The sequence below is a fragment of the Prenolepis imparis genome, unplaced genomic scaffold (assembly GCF_030444845.1).
Source record: "Prenolepis imparis isolate NDT839.2.m4 unplaced genomic scaffold, iyPreImpa1.0 SCAF_6, whole genome shotgun sequence".
NCBI classification, from domain to species: Eukaryota; Metazoa; Arthropoda; class Insecta; order Hymenoptera; family Formicidae; genus Prenolepis; species Prenolepis imparis.
Window position 1 is genome coordinate 486,437 of NW_028141164.1, and position 17,475 is coordinate 503,911.

The 17,475-nt window shown below is 37.0% G+C and overlaps 2 protein-coding genes across 4 annotated transcripts; one reads left to right on the plus strand and one right to left on the minus strand.

The window, feature by feature from the left end:
• The first annotated feature begins 1,316 nt into the window (after positions 1-1,316).
• On the plus strand, positions 1,317-16,059 carry Nadsyn (NAD synthetase). 3 transcript variants are annotated; one of them, XM_083040859.1, is made up of 14 exons: positions 1,317-1,534; positions 10,938-11,043; positions 11,446-11,646; positions 11,848-12,103; positions 12,180-12,372; positions 12,582-12,822; positions 13,017-13,256; positions 13,394-13,509; positions 13,577-13,881; positions 13,968-14,176; positions 14,294-14,519; positions 14,592-14,768; positions 15,208-15,304; positions 15,537-16,059. In XM_083040859.1, exons 3-14 carry the CDS (start codon positions 11,501-11,503, stop codon positions 15,563-15,565), a joined length of 2,235 nt encoding a protein of 744 aa, XP_082896985.1. In that variant the 5' UTR covers positions 1,317-1,534; positions 10,938-11,043; positions 11,446-11,500; the 3' UTR covers positions 15,566-16,059. The 3 variants fall into 3 exon arrangements, with proteins under 3 accessions (XP_082896985.1, XP_082896984.1, XP_082896986.1); XM_083040858.1 differs by lacking the exon at positions 10,938-11,043; XM_083040860.1 differs by lacking the exons at positions 1,317-1,534; positions 10,938-11,043; positions 11,446-11,646 and having other exon boundaries at positions 11,848-11,956; positions 12,037-12,103.
• On the minus strand, positions 2,434-9,532 carry LOC145937660 (uncharacterized). Its single transcript, XM_083040850.1, has 15 exons — positions 9,211-9,532; positions 8,322-8,548; positions 7,976-8,128; positions 7,456-7,766; positions 7,024-7,173; positions 6,836-6,947; positions 6,227-6,472; positions 5,805-6,137; positions 5,508-5,735; positions 4,966-5,057; positions 4,646-4,880; positions 4,414-4,525; positions 4,135-4,330; positions 3,648-3,866; positions 2,434-3,433 (listed from the first exon to the last, which is right to left on the minus strand). Exons 1-15 carry the CDS (start codon positions 9,281-9,283, stop codon positions 2,845-2,847), a joined length of 3,276 nt encoding a protein of 1,091 aa, XP_082896976.1. The 5' UTR covers positions 9,284-9,532; the 3' UTR covers positions 2,434-2,844.
• Positions 16,060-17,475: the final 1,416 nt, after the last annotated feature.

Sequence of the window (17,475 nt, forward strand, 5' to 3'; positions counted from 1 at the left end):
AAGAAATTAGACCAACAAATTTTGAAGGGAAATAGAAGACATCAAAATAAACATTTTTTGTTAATACTATTTTTCTCTACATTTTTAATTTTATACTATACATGGTAATGAAATAGGAGTTTGTGACTTAAACATAAACAAACATATAAATGGAAAAATTAAATTGTATTTTAATCTTGAACAAAAACGCGGAACAAATACATAAAAGTAATTCACCCTTTTACAGTAAATAATGTTCAAAAGTTCCTCCATTAACTTTAATACAAAGGTGACAAACTGAAAAGTCACAAACTCATATCTCATATCACGTAGTATTAAAATTAAACATTGTAGAAAAAATTATTATTAACAAAAAATGTTTATTTTGAAGTCTTCTTTCTCCCTTCAAAGTTTATCGGTCTAATTTTTTAACACCCTATATATGATAAAGACTATTTATAGATACAGTTCTAGAGTGGAGATATGCAAAATGAGCAATAGCGGAATGTTTGTGTAAAGATAAAAAAAGAAACAAATAATTTCTGATGCATTGTTGGTGTGTGTTGTGCTATATTCATTCATTCCTTCGGATGATTAAGCTTGATATTATTTGGCTAGTTTGCGAATTATATAATAACAGCGACACAATTTAAGTTCGATATGTTACGATTTATTCTTCACCTTTAGAAAATATCAAATTAAATTATTTATTGCTACTAACAGTGAATAATTTTATGAAATTAAACGAGCCAATTAACCGCAGTTTGAACTTTGAAATATAAAACTGCGCACGAAGCGCGCAGGAAACTCATTCTTTCATAAAACTGAATAAATAAGAACATATTAACATAACATTCCTGTGGCTTTTCTTTCGAAAACAATAATAAATCAAACATGACATTCTTTTTCCATATATTTTTTACAAAGCAAAAAGCTACTCGTGAATATCACATCGACAGAGCTCGAGACGCGAAGATGAGTCGCCGCAAACTTCATAAAATTATTTCTTACAATTATTATTTATTGCAATAACTCTTTTACATTCAAATTGTTAAAATACATGATCTCCACGATGGCAGTTATTTGTAGTACATAATAAGTACAGAATACAGGGAAATCGTCGCAGGAAAAGAGACACTATAATAAAATTATATTTTACTTTACTTTTTATAAAAGTAGATTAAAAAAAAATATTGTAAATTATAGATAAATACGTGTCGCGCGTTCCAGTCTAATAAATGTAAAAAGTCAAATTTCCCGCTCCCCGTGAATATCGTCGGAGAAAATTGCCGCGAGATGGCGCGTACGAAAACTTTCATTTGTGAGTCGGACTTCTATCAGTTGCGTGCTAGCGCAACTAGATCAGAAAACCGAAACAACTGTAACGTTAACGGCGGTGTGCGTGTTGCAACGTATTACAACGTGCTACGACGATCTCCTAATTTAATTTTTATTAATTTTTATCGCGTTTGTGAATTGATTTCGACTAGTAAGCACGAGAGAATGCGCCACGTCCCACTTATTTTCTGACGGACAATTTTCCAGGTTATCGAAGGTAAGCTTAGTTTTATCTTAGTTTTCGTGATAATCTCTCCTCTCTCTTTCTCTCTCTCTCTCTCTCTCTCTCTCTCTCTCTCTCTCTCTCTATATATATATATATATATATATATAAGTCGCATTACATGCGGCGAATGTCGGTTCGCGGTTTCATCGAAATGACCTTCGAGCCAATCTCGGTGTGTAGCGTCAATAACGACGTCGTTGGTTCATCTATCATCTCACGAAAATCAGGCCATGTGATGTTCCATATTCCATGGCTGCAAATTGTTTATCTCGCGCTCGCGTGTCGCTATGGTGACGCGGTGTAATGTCAATCGTGCGAACACGTGATACGATAATTGTGTCGCGCGTCATGTCAGATGCAAGCGCGAGATGATTGTCGTTTCTATTTGTGTATTTTGCTATTTTTAATTTCCGTTTCCGAATAAAATTCTTCGATTATTGCCTACTGTAGTTTAATTAATTTTCCGTTTCTAACTTTTATACAGTATTTCGTCATCTTTATAAATATATTCGTCATTTTATATACTCATTTTTTAAAAGCAACTTTTAATTGTAAGAGAATATATTTTAATTCGAACTAAATTCGAATTTATGTACCTATAAATATATATCTACATATACATATATATACATATATATATATATGTAAAAATCTATGTATATTTGATTTTTGTTTGACATGTGTTGAAGAAGCTCTTTCCTTCGAGTTGAATTCCAAAGATTCTATTCGATGACGAATTGTTTTTCTCCCTCTTCTTTTATTATAATTATACTCGTTAGACTATATGGGCCAGTTCACCAACGTCGATTAACTTCAACCTCCGATTAAACTATATCTTTGTCTCTTTTCAGATACGTTTTTAAAAAGAGACAAAGATATAGTTTAATCGGAGGTTGAAGTTAATCGACGTTAGTGAAACTGGCCCTATGCAATGATTAACTATTTTATCTTGATTTGTAAATTGTTTTATATACAAAAAAATCAAGAATATATCTAATTGAAAATTATTTGAATAAATCGTGTGTTTGATAAAAGTCTCGGTGATTCATTAAAATTAATTGTATAAAGACAAAAAATGTATGTATGTAAATTTTATTTTTTATTCAACTAGATTCTCATCGCTTAGATGTCGATATTAGATAAGGCTTATTCGCTTGCTCAAAAATTAATATGTGAATATCTTGTAACAAAGCAAAAAACTTTTCACGTAATGAGAAAACATGTAATAGATTTCAAGAGATTTACGCGTCCCGTAAAAATTGTCTAAAATAAAATAAAATAAAATAAAATAAAATAAAACTTCAAACATTATTGCGGGTAGTTTTCGCGCTGGAGGCGCGCTTAATCTGCTCGGTTCCTCTATTCGTCGCCGACTTTCTCAGCTGCTGCTTCTTTTTCTTTTGCTTCTTTTTCGTGACCTTCGTGACCTTACCCGAGTCCGACGAAACGTCGTCCGACGTCGTACTCTCGCAGAAGGTGTCACGGCGACACGTACGCGCCGGTTTCGGTGTCCTTGCACCAACACAGGTGGTGGAGGCCACTGTGCCAACGCCGCGGAATTTCCGGCGCGGTGGTCTTTGGGGTGATGCGGTCGATGCTGCTAGCAATTTCAACGAATCCGCCTCGATGGTCAGAAAAGAGGATGAGATTTTCGCGCCCCTCGCGTCTTTGATCCTAGAGTTGAGGTTCACCGCTCGTTGCCAATCGAGTTTCGAGTTCTTCTTCCTCGACGTCTTCCGTCCGACGTCCGTTCGCACGGATACTTTCAGCTGGGACGTGGTTTGATCAGCGACACCCTGCTGCCGCTTTCGCCGCGACTTTTTCCGCGTCTTCCTGACATCGTCCTTGTCTTCGTCGTAAACTAGCAACTGTACTTTTTTCGACTGCGATCTAAAAAGATAATAAAACATCAGAGAGGGCGATGAAATATATTTTACTCTAAAATGTAGATGATTCGAGGGTGCGGTAGAGAGAGAGAGATTTTTAGACTCGGTTATAAACGATCAAAAATTTTATTCCGGTATATATGTCTGACACCGTGTATGTCATGGACACACTTCACTATTTCACGGACACCGTATGAATAACTTGAGAATTGACTCACTTTAGCGTGACTTCTTCGTCCGTGGGATAGTGCATCAGAGCGTATCTGGAAACACCCCAACTTAATGGCATCTTAACGTACTCATCTACAAGACGTCCGGTATCGCTGCCCTCCGCGGTAGACGGTATTCCCGTCCAAATCTGCTGCCTTCTCATTGATGTCAGCTTGATTTTTACTTCTCGATTGGGTGATACCGGTGACGGAGTCTTAAGCGTCGTTCTGACAGATTTAAATTGATTATATAATTTTGCGAATGAATACTTAACTATTTTATTACAAGTGTGATATAATAACAAAGATGTAATATTACACTTTCTAATTCTGTTGAATTTTAACAAAAAAAATCTGTCGATTAAAGAAACATCAGTTTTAATTTTTATCAATGATTTTTAAACATCTTCTTGAGATGAAGAAATTAAAGAAATTAAGAAATTAAGAAATTAAGAAATTAAGAAATTAAGAAATTAAGAAATTAAAGTTGCTTTACCGAAGACATCGCGGCCTCCGTTGACGAGTTTTCCGATGATCTTTGCGCGGCAATAATTCCCCGAAAGATACACTGCGAGGTCTGACGATTTCTGGCAGGATCAGCGTTTTGTCCTGTCTCTCATTTCTTTCGATCGTCTCTCTCTCGGAAAGTTCAACAATCTCTTCACAATTCTCTCGCGTGTTTCTCCATAAAACTGGCAAGACCAGAATATGCATACATATATGTATATACATACATTATAATTGATGTCGAGATATTGGATTGATAAATGTATACCGTCATATTCTCCTCCCTCGCTTCTGATGAAATTTTCATCAGCTGAATCGGTCAGATCGCATAAATCGCTACCTGGATCCGTCGTCGGCAAATCCATTACTGCGCGTTGCGTCTGAAACATTACAAATATTATTTATTATTTTTGAGAACGAGATACATCTTTTCATAAAATTTATTTTATAATTTCTACACTCTCACAAATTATCTATAGAATAATTAGAGATAGCTGTACCAGGTTTCTTCTGCGCTCCAGATATATCCTTCCCGCGACATCCCTTCTCGCTCTCCTTCTGTAAAGACCGACACTTCTCGGTGGAACGAAAGTCGGCGACGGTGGAGGCGCGCAAAGATATCGACGACGATTATTCGCCAGGAACTCTCCGCCTTCGCTGGACCACGCAGCATCCCTGTACTCGATTCTTTCCTCCTCTGATGAAAAACTGTCCTGCGAGATGTCTCCTTCATCGCTATAGTCACAAATTCGTTAGATCGGAAAAATTTGCATGGATATAGAATAGATATTAATTACGAATTATTGTAGGATAGTTATACCTTGAATAATCGGTCAAATCGATATTGGTAGGCTCCTCGGCGCTGGATCCTTCCTTGGTCAATCTAGCTATGATCTTATTCCGAAGTTTTTCCTGTCGAATCGAGCGTTTATTCAGGATTCGTTGCACGGTCCATCTTTAGACATTATGATTATGTAAATTAGATTTCTCGGATAACTTTTTCAAGTGCCTCCAGATTCACAGAGGAATGTGGAGATGCTCTATCTATTTGCTATTAAAATAATCTGATATTACTTACTTACAGTATATATATATATATATATATATAAGTTCCGAGAAAGCACATGAAACATTTATTGAGTAAATGCGCGATAAAGGAAAGTTTGATCGATTTAAATTTTGATTGTTACGTTAATACATAAATACATGACGTCTATATTTCCTTGCGTGAAAGTTATAATGTTTCAAGTCGTGAATAACGACTTTATATTTTTCGTTCAATATCATATTTCGACATACACCATAATTTCCAGGGAAGTGCAAGAGAAATGTAGCCGATATTAGTTAAGTAGACGATGTTACCTTCATCGGATCCTGATCCGAAAAATCGAGTAGAGTCTCGCAGAAAGCCTTGCCGATCTGTTCATAGTCTTGAGTAGAGAAATGAGTTCCGCATCTCGAACCAATCTTGGAACCACCCATAGATGCTTCCATGGTGTAACTATTCTGAACACCCATCGACCATACGACTACTCTTCCCGTACCTTCCTTTCCTTTCTCAACGTGAAATTTGCAATTTTCGAAAGAAAACTAGATTTGTAGATAGAAAAAATGTTTAATTTGGAATATTATTATTATTATATCTGTACTGTATCTTACCTTGTCTGCTGCGTTTTTGTGGAGCATCAGCGGAAACACTTGTTCCGATAATCTTCCGTTACATCCGGCTCTTTTGCTCTCGCAACCGTAAGCGAATATATTGTGCTTTCTCGAGTGAGCGTGAAGGTCACAGTATATCGCCACCCCGCATTCCTCGAGGAGTCTCCGTATCATCAGCTTCGTATGCCAAACAGACGGGTAGCTCTCCCGCATCACGGTTCTGTATTGCCGGTTCAAGTCTTTGCCAGATAAAGAGCACCGATTGTTGCCCACTATTACGCCGTCCGGATTCAACATTGGTACTAATTTGAAGACGAATCTCTCCCTGAGTTCCTAGAACAATCGCGCGATAATTATCGATGCTACTTCTATCTTGAATATTTATATATATATATATATAATTACGCGTAAACGCGTCTTACTCTAGCCCGGTTCGTGTCGCCCGTGAGGAAGTCGATGATGCCCTTCATCGTCCAACTCGACGGCGTCTCCCCGGGATGCACCCGGGCCGTGATGACGACACCCCTCTTTCTGCGCACCTCTTCGTCCTGCGTCGGTGCGGTGATCGTCAAGTAATACACGCCGTTTCCGGCCAGGCTGCGGCACAGCAAGCGCAGCTTGGTGAACCTCGTTTTCGCGGGGTCGGCCACGAGTTTGCCGAGATACTCCTACGGCATGTTTATGCGCGTAATTAGAAGCAGACCGAGATTTAATCTACACGCAATAAGGTACAATCGGTTGCTGAGAATTGTTTACGCTTAGGATGATAATTGCGCGACGAAATAGCAGGATGCGGAATGTGAAATAAATTCCGTGAATAATTTCATTTGCATTTTTAACGACATTGTGGGAACGCATACCGCTCGATAATTATACTAGGAGAATTCTGATCTCCTCACCACATTGTGTATTCTTGCGCGCTATGCGAAGAAGATGGGAATCGATCGGAATAATAAACCCGTCGTAATGAGAATGTTGCTTATGATTTATGAACCGTTATTCATAGGATAGTAAATATGCAATTCTCGTACCTGGAGATCGGTGTACGTGTACGGATAGCAATGTGCCAAGTAAACGATGTCACGATCGTGAGGGAACGAGATATTGAACGTTAACGTGTGTTTCTCTCTCTCCTCGTCGCTCCTGCAATTATTTGTGCACATTATTAGTTTTAACCGCGCTGGATTACGTCCTAGTTCAGAAATTTTCCAGCACTCACGATGAATCGTTGTTTCGATAATACGTGATGTTGTCGCCGCATCTTCTCCATCCTACGGATCGAGTGCGAGCGTCTTCCGTAGAGTAGAGAAGAGGCTTGAGACCTTCGTTGTAGAGACTCTCTTCTTTGCACATGTTTACGATCGAGAATCTGTAACCATAACGATTATTTTGCAGAGGCCACATTATGTGTATTATAATATTTATACATTTGTTGGTTAATGCATATAATAATATATTTAATAATAATTCATGTAATATTAAACATTATATTATAGTGTATCGTTTATATTTCGGCAATTTTGACTTAAAAAGAATATTTAAAAGCATAGAAAGAAAGCTAATAAAATATGATCACAAAAAGCAAAATTTAAAGAAACAAATCTCAATTATATATTTTATTTTAATCTGAATCTGAATTCTTCAATTGTACCTGTATGTAATTCTGCTCCTCGTATTGGATACTTTGAAATAGTACCATTGCGTGTGCCTCTGAGTGTAGAGATCTCTTCTTAGGTAGAGCTGGTAATAGGTGTCAGTTATTTTCACTACTTTGCCAAGATTTCCAGATTCGAATCGCGACTCGAATCGCAAATCCGTGTTGTCCTCTTTCGGTCGAGACGTCTCGGCGACAAAAAAAATATCATTCTCGTTAGTGTTGTCCTTGGTATCCGTAGCACACGTGGTCGATTCCTCGGTGGAGAACGGTAATACCGTGCTTCCACCCACGCAAGATCGACTAAACTGTAAAAATAACGAACCTAATATATTCAAACTCTTATTTTCGTTCTTATTTTATTTCTCATTTTAATATTCTCTCGCGAATCAATAGAAAAGTCCAATATTCATCAGATTCGTACTTTATTAAATTTATTGATTGATCGACTATTTATATATTGATCGATCGAGTTTGAACTAGTTTACACATACATATATGACTCTTAATGACTTACGTAATTAGTAACGTTAGTCGGGCAGTAACGAAATATCACTGTTCCAAGCTCGTCGCTGATCGGCTTCGGTCTTGGTTCCTTTCCCGTTGGAATATAAAAAGCTTCCGGGGTAGCAGAATTGTATTCTATGTGGCGAATTCGTTCTGGGAATACCTGAAGGAATATTTTGTCTCGATTAATTACATAATTATATTATACGAATTAGTTTATGGTAGTCAAAGTAAAATAAATTAATAATTTTTCATATATAAATTATCATATATAAGAGGATCGCATCGGCTGTTTTCGTTTCAATATTCATTCTCAATGTCTTGCAAATCGCGCGTGCAAATGCATCGATTCTTGCCTGACACTCGGTCGGCCACCTGGCCGCTTCCTGAATACTTCCGTCGACGATGCAGCGCGCATCGAGAACCGCCCGAAGAGTTTCCTTCGACGAGTATCGATGCCTAGACAAACTCAGGGGTATCGCGAACAGCGCCGATTCCGCATCCCGTCTCAGAGTCGAGCTATCGTAACGTTCCAGCTGAGACACTTGCAACTCCTGTGGCGCCAGATCGGAAAGCATGCCACCTGCATCGTTAAGAAAAAACAAAAAAAAAACTTATTTCATTGTGTGTCGCGAAAATAAAATTACGTTTTCGGTCAAATTAATGTTTTCTTTTAACCACCTCGCTTTATTTACTTATTAGTAGAGAAATATTGCAAATAAGAGGTAATTACAGTACATTCACGACTAATGAGATTGTGAATTTTGAGAATTGAGATAACATTGGAAAAAAATTTTAAAATTTTTGTTACTCGCGAAAAATTGCTTATCTTAACGATGTGCGTATAAAGTAATTACATTAATAAGCAACACAAGTGTATTGAAATGAATTGAAATGAGAGACTTTAATTTGCAAATTTAAATTTGCAAATTGAATTATTCGCACGAGATACATATAGGGATCGTAATGATAGGCATTACATCTATTGTTAGTAGCGTATTAAACGTGACTGCATGTATGAGAGATCGATTATTCGTGATTGAGTACAATGTCCGCAGGTTCGCGACCTCTCCTCGACATCTTCATTACGTTACTATAAATGTATTTTTCCACCTCCATTGAATAATGCAATGGAATATATAGAAATTAATTTGTCGAACAATGATACTAATCTTATTATAAATTTTTAAACCGGTGGCAATATTACTCTTGTTTCTTCTCATTAATTAAAAATACAGAGCTCACCAGGGATGGGTTGGATCGGAAATAGCATGGCCTGAAGCTCTCTCACTCTGCTGCTCGACGCCGCCTTCATCATCTTTCGTTATCTCTCGTCGCTCTCGTCCTCGTTTTGCTCGTCGCGATTGTCGACGTCCACTGGGAGTATCGGCGATGTTCTTCCACCTTTAGCATTCTCGTGCCAATCCGTGTAATCCTCCCTCGTCGGTACTTCCTCTCCGAGGAGATACTTGACAATCGGATTCTTCATCTTTATTAACGCACGCTTACGTTCTCATGATTCTCGAAACTCTTCACTTCTTTTAGCGACAGACTATTATCGATATCCTCTTTCACGATTATATAATTAATTATAACTCAAGATTTATTATTCGTTTTACGAAGGCAAGTAAATTTGAAAATATTTATTATCTTCTCGTCTCAAAGAAAGGAATTGTTCAATTTTGTTTAAGGAAAGACAATATATACACATACTTTATCAGAGTAAATTTTGACTCAAAATTGATTTGATTTTAACTTTAAACTTCTGCTGCTCCATCAATCACCAACACCACGTTTAAGATAATAATAAATAATGCAAATCTAAGCTTGTAAGCTGAAAACGTCAAATAGAGATGAGAAAATTGATCGAGGCAGGTAAGCGACGAAATGATACACGTTATTAGCAACTATTCTGGAATTTGTGGTAGCTTCGACCTGGCGAACGCTAGAGAGAAACCTGGCCCGCGTTGCTGAAGAGATTGAGTGGAACGTTCCCTTGTAGATGATTGCCTGACAACCGTCGCGAATCGTGGGCGGAGCCACAACTTCAACGATTGTTCGTTAACTGCTCTCATTCCAGAAAGCCGCCGACGCGGCTCATCGACATAATATCTTCGTCGAGTTCGGGTAATTCGACGTTCCCTATCGACGTTTCCAAAGGAGTATAGAAGCTTACCGTTAAAATCGTCGCAACCGACACACGAGAAATACCGTCGCGGAAAATTCGAGTCGTGTCTAAAGATAATAAAATACAACTGGGAAATAATTAAGAACTACTTGATGCGAAGAGAAGGCTGTTGAGAGAGTATCGTTGATCTGAGTTTTTCATTTGTGTTTAATTTATAAATAAGTTAAATTTAATTTACGTGACGATATTTGAATCAAATTATGTTAATTTTTACTACTCGTCCATGTGTCATTTATTTTAGTATCCAACTTGTTGCTCAAGATAGACTTACTTTATATGTACATATAAAATATGTAAGGCCAGCATTTTTATCAGAAGGACAAAGTATTAGTGATAAGAAAATTATATATATGCACATATACATACATGTATATATATAATTCTCTTATTACTATATACTTCAAAAAAAACTTTGTTACTTTATTATATATATTAGTTGAGAATATAATTTATCATTGAGCAATAAACAAGTGTGGTTTAATTATAAAATGTTCAAATATCTTCATTTTTTTATCAATTTATATTCTGTTTTCTCTTATTTTTTGTGTTATCCGAAAGTGTTAGCTTTTTAAATTTATCGTACATTCTATGTGAATATTATCAACTTACAGTAGGATAATTGGTAGCGAATTTTTGTTTTTGGTGAAAAAAACGTGGTAGACTGTAGAGTTATTATATACAAGAGGGATTTTAGAAGGTGCGGTCTACCTGGCCGTACCGGGTTTTCCGTCCAGATTATTGATCAATCAACATGCGCCGGACTAAGGAGAACAAAACGTTTCAGTTTATCATCTGGATGGAGTGATCGATAGGACTCAATTGATAGGATTAGTTGGCAAGTTGCCGCCAGAAGTTCCATCAAGCGTACACGCAATCGCCGACTTTTAACAGTCCGTATTTAGTCATAATAATATTACCGTTCAATTGCATACGAAACGATATTGGCATTAATGCAATTTTCAAATTCAACTATCCGACTATTGCATTTCAATTTTGTATGTATTTATTTGATTAAAATATTTCATCTCGTATATCGACGATACTGATGGTATCTGTATTACGGAATCTTGGGATGCTTAAATATTTATATTATTGAAGCTTATACTGATCTTTTTGAATTATTTTTTAATATTGTATGATTCTTCTCTTAATTTGATTTTTTGTCGCTATCGTTCTAACAAGAATAATTTTACGTATCCCTCTAATTCTGTATTATTATTCACAGTATTATAGAAAAGTTTTGATTTTTCGACGTAAATTAAGTGTCTTGAACATTTGTTTATTTATTTCAGATAAGAAGAGTATCTCGGAAATCATATAAGAAATAACATTGAAAATAAATTCAACATGGGACGTACGGTGACTGTCGCTGTTTGCACGTTAAATCAATGGGCGATGGACTTTGATGGGAATAGCAAGAGGATCTTGCAAAGTATACAAGAGGCAAAAGAGGCTGGCGCCACTTATAGAAGTGGTCCAGAGCTCGAAATTTGGTAATTATACATTTGAGAAAATTAATTTTGCTGATTGTAAAAATTTTAAAGGAAATGCTGCTTCCCCCGAGCTTCCTTTTTTTAAACAGCATATTTCTATGGCTTTGTAACTTTCTACTTATATACTATATTTTTGCTATATATAATACATATATATTATTTTACATTTATAATTACATTTTTAAATATTTAATTCAACAGCGGTTACAGCTGCGAAGATCACTTTTATGAGTCCGACACGTTGCTTCATAGCTGGGAGGTTTTAGCAAACCTTCTAAAGTCCAGCGTTTGCGAGGATATACTGATAGACGTGGGTATGCCGGTGATGCACAAAAATGTGACGTATAATTGCAGAGTGGCTTTCTTCAATAAGAAAATTTTATTGATTAGACCGAAAATGCAGCTCTGCGAGGACGGTAATTACAGGGAAAGCAGATGGTTCTCTCCTTGGACGAAGGTAATGGAATATTGTGCTTTCGAACAATCGATCAAAGTGACGATCCTGCACGCGATAATTCCTTATGTCTTGTTAGGAACGTACGGTCGAGCATTATCAGCTACCGCGAATGATATCGTGTATCACCAACCAAGTAGATGTACCGTTCGGGGATGCAGTTATCGCGACCAGGGACACGTGCGTCGGCTTCGAAATATGCGAGGAACTTTGGCATCCAGCCAGCAATCACATTCCGATGTCACTGGACGGTGTGGAAATTATTGCGAATGGTAAAAGCGCTAATTTGATACTGTAGGTAATATATAGACTCGTTCTCTTTTTTATTTCTTTCACTGTGCTTGTCTTTACACTTTGCGCAACACCTTCAAATGCATAAAAATCACGAACAGATGTTTGTATTTGATCCTTTTCATTGCCTATATAGTATACAATTAAAAGGATTAAATCTAATTTTTGACTTGTTTTTTTCAATCGAAAGGAAGCGGTTCGTATTTCGAACTACGTAAAGCCTACGTCACCGTAGACCTCGTTAAATCAGCTACTTACAAGGCTGGCGGCTGCTACATGTTCAGTAATTTACGTGGATGCGATGGCGGCAGAATATATTTCAACGGCGGTTCCAGCATCGCTCTCAATGGCGATATATTAAATCGCGGAAGACAATTTGCTCTTGAAGACGTGGAAGTGACCGTCGCTACGTTCGATCTTGAGGATATAAGGTTTTGAACTGGACCAACTATTCCAGATAGCGATGCCCGGTATTCGATTACTCGGCAGAATATTGGATATTTCTAGATTCATTTCGAAATAAATTAGGGAAAAAACTCGTAAAAAAAAGTCTCCAGATACCGAGTTGCTATTTGGAATATAATGTAGATGTAGTACACTATTGTAATATTCAATCTACTGGCAGGACATATCGGAACAACATCAGATCGCGATCGCATACGGCAGCCGCGTCGCAAAGTTATCCGCGCGTGTCAGTCAACTTTGCGCTCACGTCGAAGAATCTTATATCGAATCCACCGGATCGACCGCTCGACGGAGTCCAGGATGTGTATGGTGATGACGACTTGCGGCCGAAACTCAAATATCACACCGCGGAAGAGGAGATTGCGATGGCACCCGCTTGCTGGCTATGGGATTATCTCAGGTGCGAACAGAATTCTATTCAATCTTTTAATATTTTCTTTTTTATATGACGTGCTATGCTTCTAAAAATATTTGTTGATACATACATACATAATACATACATATACATATGTATATATATTGTGTTATGTGTTTTAGACGATCTTGTCAAGGGGGATTTTTCTTACCATTGAGCGGAGGAGTCGATTCATCATCCTCGGCGTGTATCGTATATTCGATGTGCGAAATGATTGTCAAGTCGATCAATAGAGGAGGTAAGAATGTGCACTGCCTCATCCTCTTGACCTATGAAAATTTTAAATAATTATATTTTGCATTTAGATACGCAGGTTTTAGCGGACATTAGGAAAATTGTAGGCGATTGCGAATATGTACCGATCGATCCGAAACAATTGTGCAACACTATCCTGGTCACGTGTTACATGGGAACGGAAAATTCATCGGCAGAGACCAAGGCCAGAGCGGCCGAGTTGGCCAGTCAAATAGGATCCTATCATCACAGTATAGTTATAGATACCGCGATATCCGCGATTTTAGGAATTTTCCAACAGGTTACCAAGCTGACGCCGAAATTCAAAGTGCAGGGTGGATCGCCTAGAGAGAACTTGGCCTTACAAAATGTGCAGGTAATCGTTCTCGAATCTTTGACGATGGCACTAATATCTCGATCATTAAATTATCCGCTTCTATATCTCTAGTATTTTGCTTTCAGGCCCGATTACGAATGGTGATCGCTTACTTATTCGCTCAATTAATGTTGTGGGTCAGAGGCCGTCCGGGTGGTCTCTTGGTATTAGGAAGCGGTAACGTGGACGAAGCCTTACGCGGTTATCTCACCAAATACGATTGCAGTAGCGCTGACATTAATCCTATCGGTGGCATCGCGAAAGACGATCTAAAAAAATTCCTCCATTACTTTAAGTACGCGTGTATGCAAAATAATTATAGTGATATTAGCTACGACAGTCATATATGTATGTTTATGAGTTTAAAAGTTAAGAATTTTGGTAAAAATCGTACATTATTTTTGAATTTTAGAAACAAACACGGAATATCTGCTTTAGACGGTATTGTGAAGGCACCACCCACGGCGGAATTGGAACCGCTGCAAGCAGGGCAGCTCGCACAATTGGACGAAGTAGATATGGGTATGACGTATAAGGAATTGTCGACCTTTGGACGACTAAGGAAACAGTATTGTTCCGGACCGTTTACAATGTTTTGCAGACTTGTACACATATGGAAGCGTTGTACTCCGAAAGAAGTGAGTACATACGCGTTTCAATAACATAACAAGTTCTCTTCGAACTAAACTTTCAATAAACTTCTATTTCAGGTTGCCGATAAAGTAAAACACTTTTATAGATGTTACGCTATAAATCGTCACAAGATGACGATACTGACTCCATCCTGCCACGCGGAGACATACAGTCCCGATGATAATAGATTCGATCATCGTCCCTTCCTCTATAATCACTCGTGGAAGTGGCAGTTTGCGGCGATTGACGAACAGGTGAGAATGATGCGGGAGAGAGTTGATCTTGCCTCGAGTTCTAAAGTATCGGAATGTGAGAGGAAACACCATGCCGACGAAGTAACATCGCGATTAGGCTGTGAGAATGCGATACGTTATGGAAAGAGGTTTCATGTGCAACGTAGTGCCTGGCGTGTCGCGTGCAAGATGACCCGTAAAGGCTGAATTTTTTTATCGATAAGACTTCTTCGTCGAGTCCAATTTGCATCAACGACGAGATCGAGCTAGAAAAATAATTAGTATGTTGGAAAGTTCCCGTTCATCTCTCTCGATATAAGGGCTAGCAAGCGAATAATCGAATGATACAGTAGGTAGTATAGAAAATGTAACGATAGCATAATGCGATGCCTTGCTAACCCCTGGAAATTTCACATATTTTTATTACAATTTCATATTTCATGGATTAAACTATTTTCAGATAAAACAACTCAGCGAGGAGAAACCGCCCAGACCGCATAAAGCTGCTCCGGAAGTGCCCCGCAAGACTCAATTAAAATTTTTCGGCGCCGAAATCAGTGAGTAAATAAAACAAAGTGCCCGCATTAACGAAGCACGTCGAGCACAGCGGCCGACAAAACCGTCCTAATCGCTAAAATACGGCGAAAACACCTACCGGAAAACCTACCTCCAGAGCTGCACACAAGCAGATTAAAATGATCTGCCTCGAAATGTCAACTAGTGCACACCTATATTCCTCCATCTCGGTTTCTATCGAGGAGTCATCACCGGCATCATTCTCTGTTGCAGATGAGATGCATCCAGGAGTAGTAGTTTAACCGTAGCAGTAGCACTCTCTTATCATTTTGACATTGCAGCGATAAATGGATAATCCATACTTGAAGCAGTCGATGATGGATTTTAATCGTTAAACGAGTTGCTATTGAGATTAATATTTAGGAAACTTTTATACCGATAAAAGCTATTTTGTGAGAGTTAAACTTTGTGAAATCTGACAAAATAAATCTATTAAATAACAAATATATAATAAAAACTTGATGCGTAAATTCTAATTCTGATGTACTTTCTAGAATTATCCAAAGATCTTTGAAAATCTCGACTAATAAAATTTCATTGATTTGCTAGCAGACATATCAGATACATATTGTCAGAAATATTTATAAAATTTTTAATTAAAATTAAACTTGATTGAAAATTTAACTTGGAGAATTTTTTGCCTCAACTAAAATCTAAAAACACAAAATGTAAAGAAAGCATGATATCAAAGCCATACTTGGGGTAATATTTTATGGTTGCAATTCCATATGCCAGCAGCGCTTGGTTTTAAAGTATTCTTATATTTTATAAGAGCAATGTAAAGCACGCAGTTATTGGACGCACGATGACAGGCGCAATATCAAAAGTATCTCCATTTATCGAGTATATATAATATTAATTTTTATTATCTCTCTTTTCTCTCACAAACATATAAGAGCGCGTAACCACATTTTAACTACGATTTATAAAGATTGCTATTGAGCAGCTGGGCTGCTCGATGAATGGAATGATCGCTTAATATCGGATAATCAGTAGACCTGAATTCGATTCTGGCTCATGCTCTACTTTGTAGGTTGAAAATTATATTTAAAATTTATAATATTCCCACTATTGTAAAAAATAATCCTAGAACGAAGAACCATAAATTCTTATTATAATGGGAAGCGTAAAGAAAACATGGTACTGCATCCTAGGAATGAAGGAGAATACAACAAAGAATGCTGACCTGACTTGATCTAAGTAGACATTAATGTCCGGATAATGCAGTCGCGCTCTAACGCAAAATTTACAATCTCGTGCGACACATATACAGCATAAACATTCATGTGTTTATTTTAGCTGCACTTTCTATGCACTTCGTTTCTTCGTTTCAAAGTTTTGATATACATATTTTGTCTAAGCACCAAAAGTGGAGCTAAAAGCTGTATTATACATCATACGCGAATTTACACGCATACGCTCATACGAACAATGATATAGCCACACATACGCTCATATAAACAATGATATCCACACATGCAATCATACGCTCGATTCGCAATTTTACGTTAAAAACGTGCCTGACAGTGTGAAATTTGTCCAATCTAACAAGACAAAAATATACCATCCGATTGTACGTGTGTCTGTATATAAATGACATATATTTTGCACTTATATTTTAAGATAATTTCATTCAAGTAAGTGTAAATTATTCCGTTGCTCGAATCAATTTCAGACTTGAATATACATGCACATGTTTAAAAAAATATAAATAAAAATATACTTATAATATAATTGGAGAAACTTTAGAACAAAAATATTTCTTCTAAAGAACTCAAATGTTTATAATGTGATTATATAATATATAATTAATAGAAAATATATTTTTTTATCTTTTAAGATTGGATAAATTTTTCACGCTGTACCATAGCAATTCCCTAACCATAATCGCTCATTTTTTCTGCAAAAAGTCGCTTCTGCACCCGGACGATTCGATAAATATAGGACTCTATATACTGTATGTGTGTAGAGAATTATCTATAATATTATTAATAAAGTCAATAATTAAAATTATTATTTAGAGCTTTAGTAATAATAATATAATGATAATAATAATATAATATAATAATAATAATATAATAATGACAAATTATAAAGTACTAAGGATGAAAAGAATCGAACGCTCCGTAATATCATATATAGCATTTTTTTG

Excerpts from the sequence above, each read along its gene's own strand:
- LOC145937660 (XM_083040850.1), bottom strand. The coding sequence starts at position 9,283 with ATGATGAAGGCGGCGTCGAGCAGCAGAGTGAGAGAGCTTCAGGCCATG. Across the intron at positions 5,736-5,804 it reads ACAAAAACGCAGCAGACAAG|TTTTCTTTCGAAAATTGCAA; the intron begins GTAAGATACAGT and ends CTACAAATCTAG. Across the intron at positions 4,881-4,965 it reads GATTTGACCGATTATTCAAG|CGATGAAGGAGACATCTCGC; the intron begins GTATAACTATCC and ends TTGTGACTATAG.
- Nadsyn (XM_083040859.1), top strand. The coding sequence starts at position 11,501 with ATGGGACGTACGGTGACTGTCGCTGTTTGCACGTTAAATCAATGGGCG. Across the intron at positions 13,882-13,967 it reads TGGCCTTACAAAATGTGCAG|GCCCGATTACGAATGGTGAT; the intron begins GTAATCGTTCTC and ends TTTTGCTTTCAG. Across the intron at positions 14,177-14,293 it reads AAATTCCTCCATTACTTTAA|AAACAAACACGGAATATCTG; the intron begins GTACGCGTGTAT and ends TTTGAATTTTAG.